The sequence below is a fragment of the Rhinolophus hipposideros genome, assembly GCF_964194185.1.
Source record: "Rhinolophus hipposideros genome assembly, chromosome: 20".
Lineage (NCBI taxonomy): Eukaryota > Metazoa > Chordata > Mammalia > Chiroptera > Rhinolophidae > Rhinolophus > Rhinolophus hipposideros.
Window position 1 is genome coordinate 46,739,023 of NC_138066.1, and position 18,048 is coordinate 46,757,070.

The 18,048-nt window shown below is 51.7% G+C and overlaps 1 protein-coding gene across 1 annotated transcript in view; it reads right to left on the minus strand.

Moving 5' to 3' along the window:
* LOC308488378 (uncharacterized protein) overlaps positions 1 to 17,565 on the minus strand; it is a gene marked incomplete at its 5' end in the record, with an annotated part of 143,306 nt that extends 125,741 nt beyond the window's left edge. Inside the window, one exon of the mRNA XM_081028039.1 lies at positions 16,956 to 17,565. Coding sequence (XP_080884165.1) covers positions 16,956 to 17,565 — 610 coding nt within the window. The remainder of the gene's footprint in view (positions 1 to 16,955) is intronic.
* Between the last annotated feature and the right edge of the window lie 483 nt (positions 17,566 to 18,048).

The following is an 18,048-nucleotide window of genomic DNA, read 5'->3' on the forward strand; positions in this document are numbered from 1 at the left end:
GCCCAGCCCCCTGCCTCCTGCCTCCTGCCCAGGCCTGGAATCCAAGGGAACGTGCAAAGGTGGGAATTAACAACGCCCGTGACAAAACAGAAGGATGTTCTGTACGTTTTCCAAAACACATCTTTCATCAACGAGAAGGCTCCTCCTTGCCCCTTGAAAAAGTCAACGATCAAAGGGGCAGAAAAGGGATTAAGCCAAGCACAGCCTGACATCTTCTCCCCACCAGTCAAATCGATCGATGCATTCGATCAGGGGTGCTCTGGGAATGTTGGCACCGAGGGAGGCTGGTTATCAATAAGAAGGGCTTTCTCTGAGCTATTTGAGTGGGCTGCATCAGTGTGCGGCAGTGACAAGCCAAACTAAGACACATGTCACTCTGCCCAAACACACTCACACACGGCTTGTTCCGCCGTCTACAAAACAACGTCCAGAGCCTGCCGCTTTCGTCGGGTTCGTGAAAGAAGCTGGAAGGGGACAGCAGTCACTCTAGCTCTGCAGCCCACTGTTCCAGCCCTGACCTCACCTTCACTAACCACCCATTAGGGCTGTTACAGTGGGGAAGCCAAACATCCAGGAGGGGAGCCCGGTGACTTCTGATCCCAACCCGTCCTGTCTGCCCCTCAGTGCCCTCGGTGAGGCCACCGCTGCAAGCGTCCCACCCTCCCCCAGGGTGACACACTAACCAGAGCAGGAGCGACATGAGCCACAGGGACATGCAAGATGAAGAACGGGGAGACAGAGGAGTCCACACACAAGCCCAGTCACACTTATAAAGCCACCTGTATGCACATCCTAAAGCATGTGACTGACTGTTTTACTTTTAGAGCGGGACAGAACTTCAGGACTCATCCCAGGTATTTTGCCTACGAAATAAACGGAGGCACAGAGAGGGAGAGGCCCTTGCCCAAGGTCAGTCCTCTGGGCAGTAACAAGCTAAGACGGAGACCCAGACCCTTCGACCCTGGGACAGTGCAACCCTCACCCTCCTCCTCACATCCCCAGCGAGACTGAAACCTGCATGATGCAATAAGTGGATCCAAAGCGCATGGACGAAATGAGGGCTCACGGTGTGGGAAAGGTACAGAAATGCCCACGGCACGCCTGTAAGGGCGGCCACCCTGCCGGGAGTGACCCCAGGGTGGGTGAGAACCCAACCCATCGCCATCTGCCATCTGGCCCCATGTGGCGGACGCTGCTATCCATCATGGTGCTAAGCGTCCCGGAGGATTATTCTGGAGCCTACGGTTGGAAGGGGCTCCAGGGCAGTAATTCTCACTCCCTTGGTCCAGGCCTGGGAGACTCCGGCAATGGCACATCAAGGAAGCAGAGACCCACAGTCTGACTGTCTAAGAGGGATCTGCACTGTTGCTCCAATAAGTCTCACATCCGCCCCCCTCCATATCCTCACCCCCGCTGGCACCACCCTTCCCTCAGCACCCCCACCACGGACAGGAACGTTGGCTCCTCGTTGGCTCCACCCCTCCCTCCCAAATGCCCCCACCTGCTACCTCTCCTTTGTGCAGTCATCAGTGCCTGTGGGGCCACAGAACGTGGAACGGAGCCCATTTCATTTCTCACGTGAGCCCTTTCAGCTCCATCCTGGATTCCCCAAACCACCCTTCCTCCTGCCTCTCCCCCAGGCCCGCACCTGCTCACAGCACAGCGGGCGTGCTGAGACCCGCCCCCTCCTACAGGACGTCCATCCGCAGAGCCCAGGAGAGTCTGCCATCCACTCAAGGTCAAGCTCTCACAAACCTCTCCTCTGCCACTTCCTGGCATTTCAGGAGTGACCACACTCTAAGCAGGCCCGGGTGGAACCTGACCTCCCGTCCAGTCCTGGAGCGTAAGGGGGACTCAGCCAGACAGAGGAAGGCCCAGGAGCCTCCTGTCCCTGGAGTACGAGCCGGTGACAAGCTGACAGCTGTGATATGTGAACGTGGACTCTGAACCGGGAAGGCTCCTCAGCTGCCACTGCACTGCCAGGCCACTTACCTCTGGAAAGGGGAGAAAGGACAGGCCCAGACAGAGATGGGACTCAGGCAACTTGGGAATTTCAGGAGCCCTGTTTCCTGGCTCTCCCCTCCTCCCCCGACTCATACACACGCATCCACCCCCAGGGCCCAGCGCTTACCCTGAGAAAAGGAGGAAAGGGTCACAGACTTGGGGCTGGAAGCCGGGTCAAGGTTCCTCTCTAAGGCATTCTTGGGGAAGGGCGTTTCTTGGCCAAGCTCCAGCAAGGTCCCCCGACAGGGCTTGTTTGCAGCCGGGCGCCTGCCTCCCAACCCAGGGGAGCTGCAGCGGCTCCACCCTCTTTGTGGTCTCCCCTCTGGAGGGCCCACGTCCCAGGCCCACAGGGCAGCTGTCACACATGGCTTCATTTTCTGTCACCTAAGTGGCAGATTCCCAGACAGTGCAGGGTGAAGGGGCCAGGGAAAGGCCCCTTCCCTGGACAAGACCAAAACCAAAGCCAGCGGCGGAAGGCAAGGGCCTGCCAGCACCCTCGTCCCCTCCGCAACGCCCACCCGTCCGGGAGCTGCCCTGCGTCCTCCAGCCTCACCTCCAGCTCTGCAGCAGGTAGAGGCTGGGGAATCAGACACAGCAGCGCTGGAACCTCAGGGAGGCCACTGCTGGGTGACATCAGGTGACGCACTTGCCTTCTCGGAGTCTAGCCCTCCATGTCTGTAGGATGCTGAGGATTGAGACACTGACACAGTGCAAAATACTTGAGTAGGTGTGCAACAAACATTAGTCCAACGCAAATAGGGAATCACGGAAAGTTCTGGTTTCCAAACTCTATGCCACATATATACCATGTTTCCCCTAAAATAAGACCGGCTCTTATATTAATTTTTGCTCCAAAAGACGCATTAGGGCTTATGTCCAGGGGATGTCATCCTGAAAAATTACACTAGGGCTTCTTTCCAGTGAGGTCTTATTTTCAGGGAAACAGGGTAGCAAAGCCTATGCTAGAAAGTTATGACTGTAACACGTGTGGGAGCCGGGGGGGTACCAACACCCCCACACACACCCAGATCGGTCCCATACCAACAGGGCACACACATACACACACCTAGATGGGGCATGCATGCACGTGCACCCCCCCCCAGGAGGCTAAGTTTATCCACAATGTTTGCCATTAGACCAAGAATCTTCTGAAACACACACAGTGGAGACCAGCCCACAGAATAGGTGAGCTTTTCCTTATCCAAATAGGCAGTAGAAGGAAACTAGGGGTTCCCCTCTGGGAAACTGAGATAAACCTGCCACGGAGCTTCTCAGTGACCTAGCACACAGAGAGGATGGTTTTCCACAGAGTTGATTCGGGGCCGTGCTGAGATGTCCCCTAAAAATGAGAAGATAAGATAATAACCCGGAGTGCTCTCTGTACCAGTCTGGCCACAGACCCCTCCCTGTCTGCTCAGACCCCTGGTCTGCAGCACAAAGTCTCTGCTGGTCCCCCTGCAGGGGTGAAAGAAAGGGGGTTTTGTCCTCTCCCCTCGGGTCTGAGTGAGTTTATGTGACACTCCAGCCGTCTTTGTAAACTGAGTGTCCCAGGATAAACGCTCCCTTAAGAGTCCCTTGGCCGGGGACAGAGGGACCCTCTCCAGAGGAGAATGGGGAGCTTGTTCTGATGGTCTTTTAATATGGGGGGCGGGGTGTCACGGAGGACAGGCCTCCAACGGACTCTCACAGAAGGGTCTCTGTGCTGGGGCTACAGTGGAAGGAATTCTTAAAGACACAGACACTGAAAGGGGAACGGATTTTTTTTTTCCCCTAAGAGGAAGGAGGGGGTTTAGGACGGGAAGAAGAAAGGGGTGTGGAGAGGACTTCTCACTCCCCAGAACAATTCAGGTTGTAACACGGCAGCTCAGCCTTCAGAATAAGGGAAAGGCAGGTCCACGGGCGACCCCACAGAGCAGACGTCTACTTGCCTGGTTGTTTGCTTGGCGGTTGCTGGTCTGCCTCCCAGATGCAGGAGGGGCACCCACCAGCAAGCAGGAAAGAAATCTCATTTTTACCCAAGTGAAGGGCCTCTGTTACACTGCCCTGAAAGATCAACCCTTTGAAGGCACTTTGAGTCCAAATGTTCACTCTGGAAAGGGAGAGGCAGAGCGCCCCCAGGCCCCTGAATAAATAAAATTCTCTCCAGCCACAGAGCAAGGAGGGTAATTTACTGTACGAGTTGTTTGTCTTGGTACACGGTCACCGGTCACCGTAACAGATTTCTGAAGACATCCCAAACTGTCACAAACGATGTTTTATAAAAGATGGCCCTGCGAGACTGTTTTATGTTTTGATTTCCTTGATGTTTAATTGAGTACTTCTCTAAGAAGCTGAGCAGTGCAGCAGAAAGAGCTGGGAGCAGTGTGACCACTGGGAACAATCAGGTGTTTCTTCTTGCTTGCCTTGCTCATGGTCATCCACAGAAAACAGAGAAACAAGCAGTTTATTCTCCATGTTGAAACTAATGGAGGGATCATCTATGAGGTCTGGCAACTAAGTTTGCGAACTTGTTGCAAGGATGTTGCTAACCTTTTTGATATCAGAGGGGTTCATTACCGATTTGTACCAACTGGACAAACAGTTAACCAAGTTTGCTATTTGGAAGTGCTGAAAAGGCTGCATGAGAAAGTTAGACGACCTGAACTTTTTGCCAACAATTCATGGCTCTTGCATCATGACAATGCACCAGCTCACAAGGCACTGTCTGTGAGGGAGTTTTTAGCCAGTAAACACATAACTGTATTGTAACACCCTCCCTACTCACCTGATCTGACCCCCAATGGCTTCTTTCTTTACCCGAAGATAAAGGAAATATTGAAAGGAAGACATTTTGATGACATTCAGGACATTGAGGGTAATATGACGACAGCTCTCATGGCCATTCCAGAAAGAGTTCCAAAACTGCTCTGAAGGGTGGACTAGGCACTGGCGTCTCTGCATAGCTTCCCAAGGGGAGAACTTTGAAGGTGACCGTAGTGATATTCAGCAGTGAGGGATGTAGCACTTTTTCTAGGATGAGTTTGCGAACTTAATTGCCAAACTTCATAGTACATGTCTAAGGTACGCTGGAGGAAACTGAGGCCCCAGGACGTGCCATAACTCACCCAAAGCCACAGGCAAATTAGGAGACTGAAACTGGACAAAACCCAGGGCTCTCGGCTAGCCACTATTTTAAGGCATAAGGAATAGAAACATACAATGGTCAGGACTACTCTGAGCAAAGACCAGTGACACGTTCCTTCCGAAAGAAAGACATGTAGGTGTTTGCCCAATGGAATGTGTTGGGCTAATAAGGCCGCCAGAGTCCATGCACCCAGCACACACAGCCACACAGCAGCTAAACGGCAGAGCCCACAGCCCTCCAACCTGTCAAGCCACCAGTTAGCGAATCAAAGAGTGCACACTTCTGATTTTATTGACGATAAAAGAGCCATGCTTGTGAAACAACTGTGACAGTAATATAACATGATATGGATTAAAAATATAACAGTCTTCTAGGTTGTTAGTAGCTCAAGGAAGGGAAAGATTGGCTGTAAAAGAAACTGTTACAAAAATAGAGTTAGCACTCCATTGATGAGTTTCTTCAAGTATAGCCTGGGCGACCACTGGACAAAAATACTGGATTGTATGTCCCCTCCCCCTGCGAGTGTCACTGAGTCTGCACTAAGAGTAAGGAAAGGAGCGGAGAAGGACACAGCCCGTGAGGAAAGGAGCCACGAACAGGTCTCGGGTAAGAACGGGGGCAACAAGCCCACTGCAGACCCCACAGAGGAAGGGCTGGCCTCATTGCCTGCTCGCCCCACACCCCACTCCTGTCGGCCCACTCAAGCCAACAGGTACCTGCGGCTGGTCACTCACCGTGTGTGCCTTGCACTTTAGAGTGTGCACACCACCTTTGCATAAGTCATCTTACTCAAGCCAGTGGAGGCTGCAGACCAAATTCTACACTGCCAAGAAGAAAGCCAGAAGTGCACTGGACCTCTTGGGTAGAAAGTGGAAAGCAATGAATCCAGCCACATCAGAGCAGAGGCACAACAGTGCATCCCAAGCAAAGATAGCCATGGAACTGGTTCATTTCTTCAAGATGGGACACTCAGTGTAAGCCAATAAGGGAAGAGAAGGTAAGTGGGAGGAGGAATCCAAGACTCGATTCACTTCATCCAACGAATGAGACACACTCGGACTCCTATCCCCCTCCCTCAATCTCAAGGTCACAAGCTCCGTTGTCCACCTTCCCAACCAGGTCAATTAAAAGGTTCTTTGTGCAAAGGACAGAAAGCATGGTGGCTGGTGGGAGTGCAGCTCAGATGGGACAAGGATTTCTCACCTGGCCCGTATCCCATTTGCAGGTAATGATGGTAGCACATCAGCTAGCTCTCTCCAATTTCCAGGAATAACATCAGAGGGTCACGTCCAGCCATGCGTCTGCTACGCAAGCGCAGCTGAGCTTGGAGCTCAAGGAGCAAAGTGCACACAGCACTGTCCTGGTAACTGAGTTAGAATCACAACCCTCGCACTCAACACCTTCATAACAGACCCGTCAGTGTTCTTGTCCCACTCACACGCGCGTGACCCAACCTTACAAGCCTTCGTCAGCGAGGATGCTAGAACCTACCCAGAACCATCACTCTAAATGCCAACGATTGAGCGCAGGAGATGGAAAACGCGATTTCAACTCAGTACGATCCTGTGATTTCGACAAGAAGGGACCTGATGATGCCGACGCCTGTTCTGGACTGGATCCCAGAACGTGGATCCCACCTCTGGATCCTGAGTCCACCTGGCCAGCTGGGAGAGGTGAACGATTATTAACAGCGCTCCAAACCAGCTTTTACCTCTGTAGAGAGGAACAGGAGGACGACAAAACAGAAGAGGCAGACATGGAGGAAAAGCCTAGAACCTGGGAAGCAGTTAAGGAGAGCTCCCTGTCAGGGAAAACGCTGGCCGATGAACCTTTCACTCAATCATGGTGTTAGTTATCTTAACATTGACTTCAATGTCTCACCTGTAGGAGACAGAAGCCTACCGCCAGCTCTGCTCCCCAAAGGATACAGGCCTCACCTCCATCTGGAGAGGGAGGAGGAAACGCTGCTTTAGACTTGCACAGCGGGTTACTGGGAAGGAAGACGCGAAGGATGAATCATAGTTATAGAGACACTATCAAATCCATTTGACTTGCGACTTCTAGCACTTTCCGAGCAGCAGGGAACCAAGCCTGCAGTGAGATGGGCGCGGTCACATGCAAACCTAGAGCAGGTGAGTTCTGTCTGGCTCTGCCGCTGACCAGCAGGGCAACTTTGGACAAGTAATGTAAGCCCTGGGAACCTCGGCTTCCGCGTCTATGAAATGGGGAATAGAAAATACACGGGTAGCATGCTTCCTAGGACATCTGTCACCTTTATTACAGGACAATCAGCCCTCTTCTCCCACTGTACCACCCTCCCTAAAAAAGCCATCCAGACACAAGCTTCAGAATAGAAATAATCTATCACCATGACAATGAGCTACTTCCTCACAATGCCAACCAAGGACAGCTGGTGGCACTTGCCAGGGCAGCATTGCTGCCTTTAAGAGCTCACACAACCCATGAGCATGAGTCACTGCTCCTCAAACAAAGCCAACCTGTGTAACGTGCGAAACGTGCGGACAGGCAGGTACGCTAGGGTTCCCACCTTGAGATCAGTGTGGCCTGGAGAGCAAGGCTGTCCTCTTACATGGAGCCCCCAATAGTTGGGGCACAAATTGGCACATGAATGTGCAAACAGAATGGAGCCTCTAAAGAAGTCCTCTCACAGGTGCCGGCTCCTGGACAAGCCCTCTTCTGGCCAAACAGGGTGTTCAGTCTCCCCCAGTACAGGAGCTCAGGGAGGAGACTGCACAAATCCATTGGTCCCAGCTCCGTCATCCAGCTTTTTGCACCAGGAATGGACTCAGAGTTGCCTCCTCCAGGTAGACCGGGGACAAGACCACTGGGTCCTGCTAGGAATTAGGGAAGGTGTTTTGTTTGCTTTGAAGAAATCTCAAGCGGAAAGTACCACTGCAAGCATCAAGCTGCTATTCCAGTAACAACTCTTGTGTGCAGGTAAATGAGAGCCCCGCCGCCGGCGACCTGCTGCGAGGCTGGAATTAGAGACCCAAGGGCCAAATTCCCAAGTCGCTGATGGAGCAAAACCAGACTCTCAGGGTCAGAGACTGGGGGAAGAAAGCACTGTGGGGGCTCATTCATGTCTCAACGTTCACTAAGCGTCCCATGCCCCTGCTCTCCCCCAGGTACTAGTCTACAAAGGCAAACAGAATGAATTACCTGCCCCCACCACACATTCTGGGGGGTCATCCCGTAGCCCCATTCACTCATATTCAGCATTTGGTGTTGTCTCTCTACACCTGTCCCCGCTTCCTGAGGGCCCCAGTTTCCACCGGAAGAATCCCGGGTGGCTTTGCAGAGGGAAGCTGACTCCCCAGGTGCCAGGCACGTGACCACAGGAGAGCCTGTCCTGGAGCCCTTCTCCTAGACGCAGGGGCGGGGCCGGCCCTCAGCAATGCTGAGCAATCCCATTCTCTTGCTCTGGGTCCTTAGAAGCAGGAAGCCTGCAAACGCTTCTGCTCTTCCCACTCCCACCAGGGAAGTAAAGCTAATTAGAATTAGAGAAAAACAGAGAGCCACCAAATCACCCAAAAGTACAACCCCTAGACTTCAGTTCTATGAACAACCAAACACTCAATCGTTTAAGCCGGTTAGAGTTGATTTCTCTGTAACTTGCAACTAAAAGCGACCAACCTAAAAAATACCCTTCTTTTATGACAGAGGAATTGAGACCAGAGAGGCCCAGCAACTTGTACAAAGACACACAGGCACTGGGGACTGGAGCAGGATGGGACCCCAGTGTCAGGCGTTGCCAAGACCTGCGTTGGAACCAGGACTCCATTCTTCAAAACTGTGGGGCCTCACAGACATTCCTTGAGGTCTCTAAGCCCTACATCAGAGGTAGTAATAACCCCCTCCAGGCCCTACAGAGATAAAGGAAAATAACACTGGGAACCACCTGCTCCAAGCAGGTAAAAAGTTGACATCTCTCTTCTTCCCTATATAACAAACACTGCTGCTCCGGTAGCCAGCGCTGGTTGGCCAATCGTATTTCTTGAACTCTTACACAGGGATGTAGAAGAAATAGGGTTTGGGTGTAGTTTAGGGGACAGGCGACGTCAAATGGCCACTTTGACCTGTGAACCATCTACGCAGTCACACAGCCTCTTCCCCAAGTGGGTGGCCCACAGACGGACATGCAGGATGACAAGGGCAGAGAAAAAGGGTTTGGGGGAGGAGGGTGAGTCAGGTTCAAAATACAGTGAGGGAGGTGAAGGGAAGGGAACAGGGTAACAGGAGGGCACAGAAAGGGATGAGGAAAACAATTCTAGGAAAGGTGGAAACGTCCAGTGGTCAGGGTGGCATGAGAAACTGGGACTGTCTCAGCAATCTGGTTAACCACATTCCTGGTTTCCACTTTAGAAATTTAATTAAAAACCTAAACATCTACCTTTCCCCACTGGCTTGCCAGTGGCCACGGATTCTCTCAGATTCAGTGAAAAGTCCCTCGGTGTTACCCTGGGGCCACTAAACAAGTCTGGGGAGGGTCCCGGGCAGGCACTCTCTCCCCTACCAGAGGGAAGAAAGCCACTGGGCTTGGGACGTCTGTTCTGTCATCCCAGCCACAGGAATAACAGTTTTGTTTCTTGCCACTTCCTTTTAAAAATAAAAAGATATATCGTGATGAAAATAAAAAATGAAAAAGAGCCACATTCCTGGTGGCACCAGGGGCACAAGGTCCCTTTCCTTCCACCACGTGGGGAAGGGTATAGAGGCCGTGTGAGGCAAAGGGGTACAAAGCTGAGGAGCAGACACAATTGGTCCCCAGGGCCAATAAAACCACTTACTGCCAACGCCTAACCCCCCACCCCTTTGAGGCCAGACACACGCTTGAGATGCTCAATGACAAACCGGAACAGACTGAGCTTTCAGGGCTCACACACAGTTTCAGGAAGAAAACCCTAGAAAGGACGCAACCATCTTAACCCAGCCACTGACCGGGGCCACCACAGACATCTGACATCTCAGAACTGTGCTCAAAAAGGCATTTCTTAAGCCACTCGACTGGGCAGAAAAGGGTTCTACGGAAAAATAACGGTTCAATTTTTTTGCAAAATAAAACTCTACACTCAGCAAACTTCATACATGAAATGTGACCATGCAGGACAAGTGGGCAGAGAGGACTCCCCCTGGAGTTCTCTCAAATCCTGAATCCAACCTCCATTTGCCAGCCCCTCCTCCTTCCCCGCCACCAATGCTTCCAAAATAGTCGCATTTCACAGTGTGTGCTACCTTAGAAGTTCAGGGCCCATCTGCAGGGTCAGTACCTATCTGTGCCACTTCATTCACCTGTGCCTTAATGTTCTCTTCTGAAAAATGGGGATGACACCTGACTATCCCACCAGCGTGAGGGTGACAGATGGGATATGGGCACAAAAGCACTTGAAAACGTCTAGCGCAAATAATCGGGACCTAAGGAACATGCTAGATCGCCAAACCCTTTAATTTAGAAAGAATAGACGCTGCAGACTGGTTGCTGAGTCACAAACTCTGCTGCCCCATAGGTCCCTGGGCACTCAGCTCTTAGTAAAGATTCTTCCTCAAAGATAAAAGGAGATCCCAGCTGCTCCCGGAATGTACCTGGAACAATCTACCTTTAAAATTAGTTAAGTGCCTCTTCACACCCACAGGGATGGCTATCTATCCAAAAAAAAAAAAAAGTGTCAGCAAAGAAGTAGAGACATTGGAACCCTTGGGCCTTGCTGGTGGGAACATAAAAGGCTGCAGCTGCTATGGAAAATATGGCAGTTCCTCAAAAAATTATGCACCGAATTCTCATATGAGCCAGCAATGCTACTTCTGGGTTATACACAAAAGAACTGAAAACAGAGACTGAGACATTTGTGCACCCGTGTTCACAGCAGCATTATTCACAACAGCCAAAAGGTGGAAGCGACCCAAGTGTCCAGCAAGGAATGAATGGTAAACAAAATGTGGTCTGTTCGTATAATGGAATAGTATTCAGCCTGAACGTGAGAGGAAATTCTGACACCTGCTACAACACAGATGAACCTTGAGGACATTATGCTAAATGACGTCAGTCAGACACAAAGGACAAATACTGTGTGATTCCACTCAAGATGAGATACCTACTGTAGTCAAATTCATAGTGACAGAGAGTAGAATGGACGTTGCCAGGGGTTGGGGCCGGGGCATGGGGAGTTAGCGTGTAATGGGCACAGCGTTTGCATTTGGGGATGATGAAAAAGTTCTGGAGACGGATGGTGGTGATGGTTGCACAACAATGTGAATGGGCATCATGCCACTTACTGCACATATAAAAATGGCTAAGATGGTACACTTCATGTTATGTAGACTTTAACACAATTTTAAAAAAAGAAATGATGGTTAAAATTTTTAAAAATTAGTTAAGTGAAGAAGGCACAACTGCACAGATGATGTGTCACTTAGGGCTCCTGAGGGCTTCGCTTACACACTGAAGGACATGTCCCCACAGGCTAGCATCTCAGCCACCTGACCTTCCATGCCTAAAACGGAACCCCTCCCCACCACGGCTGCCGAATCAAGTCAGCTTCCCGCTGCCCCAAAGAGCCCATGTGCCATAGAACTGAAGTGATTACATCAATGTCAAAAGAACCATCCAGCAGCCCCTCAGTATCTGTAGAATTAACGACAGACGAAGTCTAAAGCAAATGATGGAAAGGTGTCTATAATAAGGGAAAATGCCATTGATGTCTTGAAAACATGGCTGAAATCCCCAACGAATTATCCGGTGGGATTGCTGGGCAGGCAGAGATGGTCTTTCCTGCCCTGTCCCAGTCGGTCAAGGAAAGGAAAGGAAATTGCAACAGTGAAATGAAGTCAAGGGCCCACACTCTTTAGGCAAAGGAAGTGGGTCTGAAAACCATTAAAATCAGCTGCTATCAGAGGCATTTTCAAAACCACTGGGGGCCTCACAGACCTCAGGGGAGAGACTGCAGGTCTGATTTATTTCTGGAGACCCATAACAGCTGTGCCTTTTTCATTCGCCCAAACGTAGCCACTTCTGTCTTAACTGACTACAAAAGACACCTGGTTTCAAGACATTTATGTAAAAACCTGTAGCAACAAACCAAATATGGGAGGAGGTGATGATTCATATTACAGGAAAAAATTCTTTGACAGAAACTTGCCACTCCAGCATTCCTCTAAGTTGCACGCTTCCTCCAGGCCTTTCATATATCATGTGATGAACCAAGATTGGTTTGGTAGAGACATTTCTCTGGGCACAAACCTGGTCTTTTACATAAAGCAAGGGAGCCCAAGGGATTCTGTACAGACCATCTTTAGCCAATGGCACAGTTCAAAGGGAAGAAATTCACCCAGGACCATTCTTACCCTCATGTGAAGTGAGCTGAGTACATCTGTCATGCAAAGAAGGGGGTGCTTGCTAACTCTCTGTGGAGGAGCCCAACCAGCTCCATGATAACAGTGGGTATCACTTAGGATGATGGTGGCCAGAAGTAGCAGTGGTCTCCGTGGGCACGCGAACAAATGTACCAGGAAGCTACCTATGAAAGGGCATCTTCCAAGTTCCCGAGGAACTCACAATGTCCTCCCCGCCCTCCTCCCCAGGGGAGAGACTGCAAATATCATTTATTCCTAAAGCCCAGAAACACAATTCATCTTTTGCCCAAATGCAGCCATTTCTGTCTTAACCAAGCACAAAGGGCATCTGACTTTACGACGTCTCTGTTAACACGTGTACCAATAAACCAAGTAAGTGTGTGTGGGGATCCACGTCGGGTGGAGGTAAGTTGGGAAGGTTTCCTGAGGGAGGCGAGAAGCACTGTGGCTGGGGAAGCCTCAGAAGGAAAAGGTTCAATTCGGGTTTCCCGTTTCCGCTGGCCAAGACGTCAGTTAACTATGTTTCTTAAAGTGTCCATTTGTATTGGAGTGTCCTGAGCAGGGTGTTCAAAAGGGAGATCTCTGAGCACTCCCTACCCCCACACATACCAAAATAGAACCTCTAAAATTGGGGGGAGGGCAGGAGGGCTGCTGAGAATACTCATTTTTACCAAATTCTCCAGGCAATTCATTCTCATGCAAACCACAACTGGAAGACCAGAGTACTGGTGGGGCAGCTCTAGGTGCAGAGCCTGAACTGGACCCACACTGATCTGGGAGGAGCAGTGGCTCCTGCCAAGGGCAGTGGGGGGTGGGGGCGTGAAGAGCCCCAGAGGAGAGGGACAGGGCAGGTGCAAACAGAAGGCTGTTCCAACATCCCCAGCTCTGCTCCCACGGACACTTCCTGTTATGCTTCTCCCTGGAGCTAGCTGGTTACAGAAAATGTCTGTGCCATGCAGGAGGGGCGAGGGAGAGGGGGGAGGGGAGAGGGGATGAGCATCTTTCAGTTTACAAGCTATAATAGGAAGGCTGGGAGCATTTCAAAGAAGAAAAGAAAAATCAGGTGTCGGTGACCAACCATATCGTAACAGTAACAGAGAAACTCTGTTGTGTTGAGCTTTAAGTAACCTCAAAAGGTCCTTATCCTACGCAAATATCACCGTCACCCTATGCGGGTGACCACTCCAAGCTGGGGCAGACAGCGATACTGGAAGTAGTCAGCCCTAGTTCGAATGTGGATTGTGGTGGAAGGTTTAAACCAATGGGCCTCGGTCGTGGGGAGCAGAAGGGCTTCTTTCATGCTTTCCTCAACTTCTCAAGCCTCTCTCCTGCAAAGACACTCGCCAGCCTCCATCCACATCCGTGGCTTCCAAAACCCCCTTCAAGCTGGCTCTCCTCACTCTTCCTGGAAGAGACAAATCCCCTAATGAAAAGGGCAATCACTTCCTGGCCCAAGACTGCTGGACAATCGCCTAAATCCATTCTGAGGGGAGAGAAGAATCCCTGTGTTCCTTTAAATCTGCCCAAATCACCAGGAAGTTCTCTTTGCTGGGTTTGCACACTGAGTGCCCGACACACCTGCTGCTCAGTGGCAGCATGAGTCACCCACACGGGCAGGGCATGTAGGACATGTCAACGGTAGATTCGGGGCTTGGCAGCTCGCTGCTCTCACGCACACCGGATGTCATCCATCCATCTACCCCACAGAAGACATGCCAGGGCAGATCAGGCTGTAACCCAGTTTTTACTAAACAACTCATTCCCGGTAGAGGTCTGAGGAGAAGGAAGGAGGGGAGCATGCAGAGATGCTTCCCGCATGGTGGTCAGGGCTCCCCTCCCCTCTGGGCTGGGAGGGTCTCATCTGCTCTGTGGACCATAAATAGGAAGGGGGAACAAGTTAACCTGGGGATGAAGATGAAGATGGAGGGGCCTTCTCACCTGGAAACCTTCTCCAGAATAAGTCCTACTCTCCTGCACAGCAGAGCAGCTAGAGTTTACAATACTGCATTGTACACTTGAACATTTGCTAAGAGGGTAGATCTTGTAAGTATTCTTATCACTCACACACACACAACAATAAAATGGGCGGGAGGAAACTTTTGGAGGTGATGAATGTTCATGGCATAGAGTTGGGGCTTTCATGGTTACATACTTATCACCAGACTCATCAAGCAGCATACATTTAAAATGTACAACTTTTTGTGTGGCGATCATATCTCAATAAAGAGTGCTTTTTAATTTAAAAAAAGGCTCCGTGGAACCCTCTCAACTCCCACATTTTTTTTTTTTTACAAGACAGAATTTTCTGCACTGCAGGATCTTAAATCATAAAAGGAATATTAGCGGGACAACTGGAGAAAAGGGAGTAAGGCCTGGACTTCACAGATTCTATCAGGTGTTGATGCTCTGGGTCTGACCTCTGGGCTGTGGATAGGAACGTGTTAACGTTTAAGGAAGGAAGTTGGGTGAAGGGTAGAGGGAAACTCCAGGTACTATTTTTGCAACTGTCCTATAAATCTAGATTTATATCAAAATCAAAAGTTAATATTTTCAAACAGATGACAACATTTTTAATCCAGCTGCCAAATAAATCTTACCTTATGGGATGGCTAACATAATTTACATCCTAGTCCTGAAGGCACATTTTACCCATCTCATACTTTGCTGCATGAAAAAACAACCAAAAACCCCCACTGTACTCTGGCTCCCAGACATGGCAGTGCTACCCATGGGTGAGTGGTGTTCTCTGCCCTCGAGCCAACCTCGGAAATGCCCAGAGGAATGGCATGCTTCTGACTTAAAGCAAAGTCAGTGATTCCTAAGAATTTTCCAAAGGAAATGATCCCAACTGTGGACAAACCCTAATGTACAAAACACTCACCAATCAATGCATTACTTCTAAGGGTAAAAATTTGGAAACACCTTAGTATCCAACAATGGGGGATTGTCAAGCAAATTATGATTCAACTGCCTGTTACATGGGGAAATGTCCACATAAAGTCCAGGGGAGAAAGAGCAGGAAACAATGTTGTATATATTATAGCTGTTTCAGCAGTGAGGAAATAGGTCCCACTGCCAGCAACTACTGTGGGAACTGGGTGGTTTTCCCTGTTTTGCGCTTTTTTCTTTTTTCTTTTTTTTTTTTTTGGTAGTTTTCTGTAAAGGATAGAGAAATAGCATGGATTGCTTTTAAAAAAAAAAAATCACACGGGTGGCACAGGTGGAGCAATGGGTAATCAGTGAGACAGCTTCAACAGTCCCTCTCCCAAAGTCTGGCAGGGGGAGGGTGGGTTCCGCCACAAGGAACTTTATTGCACCAGCATGGGCAGACCCTGGGACCTGCTGTGGCCAGTACCCCCTCCTGGGGGAGGGGGCAGTACCAACACACATCACCTCTTTGCCTACAGTGCCTGGCCCTCCCTTCTTCCCCAAGCAGGTCCTTACTGGAGGCAATGGCACCCTGAGCACGTATCAAGAGAGACTCCCGACGGCTTCCAGAAGTTTTCTATGTAGGAGAGACTTCTGGGCGGAAACCGGATCATCACACAGGCTGCCAGTAGGATGGGGGGTGGGGAGGGGAGGGAATCCCACACGTGGGAAAGCATCTCCAGGAAACCACCTGAGTTCCGCGGGAAAGTCCTGGGGTTGAGGACGAGCGCCAAAGAGGGAGAAGGGAAAGTTTATCTGTACATCCTGGCGGACTGGCTCAGTCATTCATTCAAGGAACATCGCATCGCGCCTACTCAGTGACAGGTACCTAGCCGCCCCAAACAGCGCCAACACAAAAGGATAAGGACAGGGGGATGCGATGGATACAAGAGCGATTTGCTTTCAGTCCAGGACTCACGACTAAGCCCTCTCCCCACGCCAGCCAGGAAACCTCTTCCATTAACAAGCCGGGAAGGGTGCGGGGAGTAAGGGCCGGCAGCTGGGCGCACTGGACCAATGCCTGCTACCTCCCACCCATTCAGAAACCTGCCCACACCGTACCGGCGTCTGCCTGACGGGTGGGCCAGTCCTCGCAGCAAAGCCGACCGGGGACATGCAGAAACACCCGCGTCCCCTAAGCCCGCGGTGATAGGAGACTCGGCCGGGTCACCTTCCCCAAGCGCTGCGCTCCAGCCGCATTCTGAGCCGCCAGCGGCCAGACCTCAGGAGCTTATCGAGGCGGTTCCGCTCCCAAAATAACGGGCCCGAGAGGGCGACAAGGCGACAAGGTAAGTGCAAGGGCCACGCAGGGAGGTAGGTCCCGCGGGGCAGCCAGCAGCTTGGCGGCGCTGGGAGCTGCAGGGCGCTGACCACCGGGACACGGGATGGTGGCTAAAACGTCCTCCGAGAAGATGTCAATCACAAGAAGAAAATTTTCGACCCAGAACCTCGAGACCTCCGAAAAGCGGGGCGGAGGGGTGGGGGTGGGGAGTCAATTCAAATTCCTCCCCCGAAATGCAGGGACACTTACCTCCAGGTGAGCGACCCGACTGTTGTGTAGAATGAATCAATCCACGGATGGAGACGAGGTCGTGGGTGTTCTGAGTCCGGCTGATACGCACCAAGTAATCCACGTTAAGGGGTCCGGAGTCCCCCGCCCATTGCTCACTTTCCGTCCAAGGCCAGAGAGCTGGCAGCCGGCCGCTGCGCGCAGGACCCGCGGAGACCGCGGGGTGTTCACTGGCTGCGGTGCCCAGGGCCGCGTCCCCGGGCCGGGGACCGCCGCGCGAAACAGGCGCATGCGGGGCGCTGCGCGGCCCCCGGCGAGGGCATTCCGCCGCCTCGCACGGGGACAGCACTTCTGTCCCTGGACGCAGCTTCTGGCGCGCATCTCCAGCGCGAACCCAGGTTCCCGCCGGAACCGCTGCCAAGCCCAGGAAAGTACCAAGGGCAAGTCCGCTCTCGACCTCGGGTGCGCAGGTCTGCAGGGCCCAGGCAGAGGAGGGTGGGCGCCCGCGGGGAAAGAGAGGCCCGGGGAGGGAAAGGCGGACTGGCGGGTGCCAGCGGTGGCGGCCGCGTCCACCCACCCCACCCGCACCCCGCGCGCCCGCACCCCTCCGCACTGCCCCGGGCCTGGCCATTCGGCCCTTATATACCAGCGGGGCCCGGAGCGGGGCGGGGCGGGGCAGGGGACCGCGGGGAGGGGCGGCGACGGCAGCCGAACTGCTTCCTGGGAGATGTAGTTCTGTTGTCCTAGGCAAAACACATGGAGAGCTTCGGTAGGAATGGTTGGGATGTAAGCCCAACACCTGTCCTCTCTCTTGCTCCCTTCCTTCCTAGATAAAGCTGGGATTCCAGCCTCACCGTCAACTCTGTTAGGTCTAGGTTAGCCTTTGTGCATAAGGTGGGTTGCATCAAGCCCCTAAGTGCCGCCCAGGATGACAAACCTTCGTACGTACTCCGGGAGTCAGACAAACCCAGCTAGGTTGCAGTTCCCGCCTGCCATTAACTGGCCGTGGGACCTTCATGGAGGAGTTACTACCACACCTCGGATTCTTCATCTGACACAGATAGAGGATATTAGTGTCGGCTTCCGTAGAATTTTAGAGGGAGGTGACCAGCCA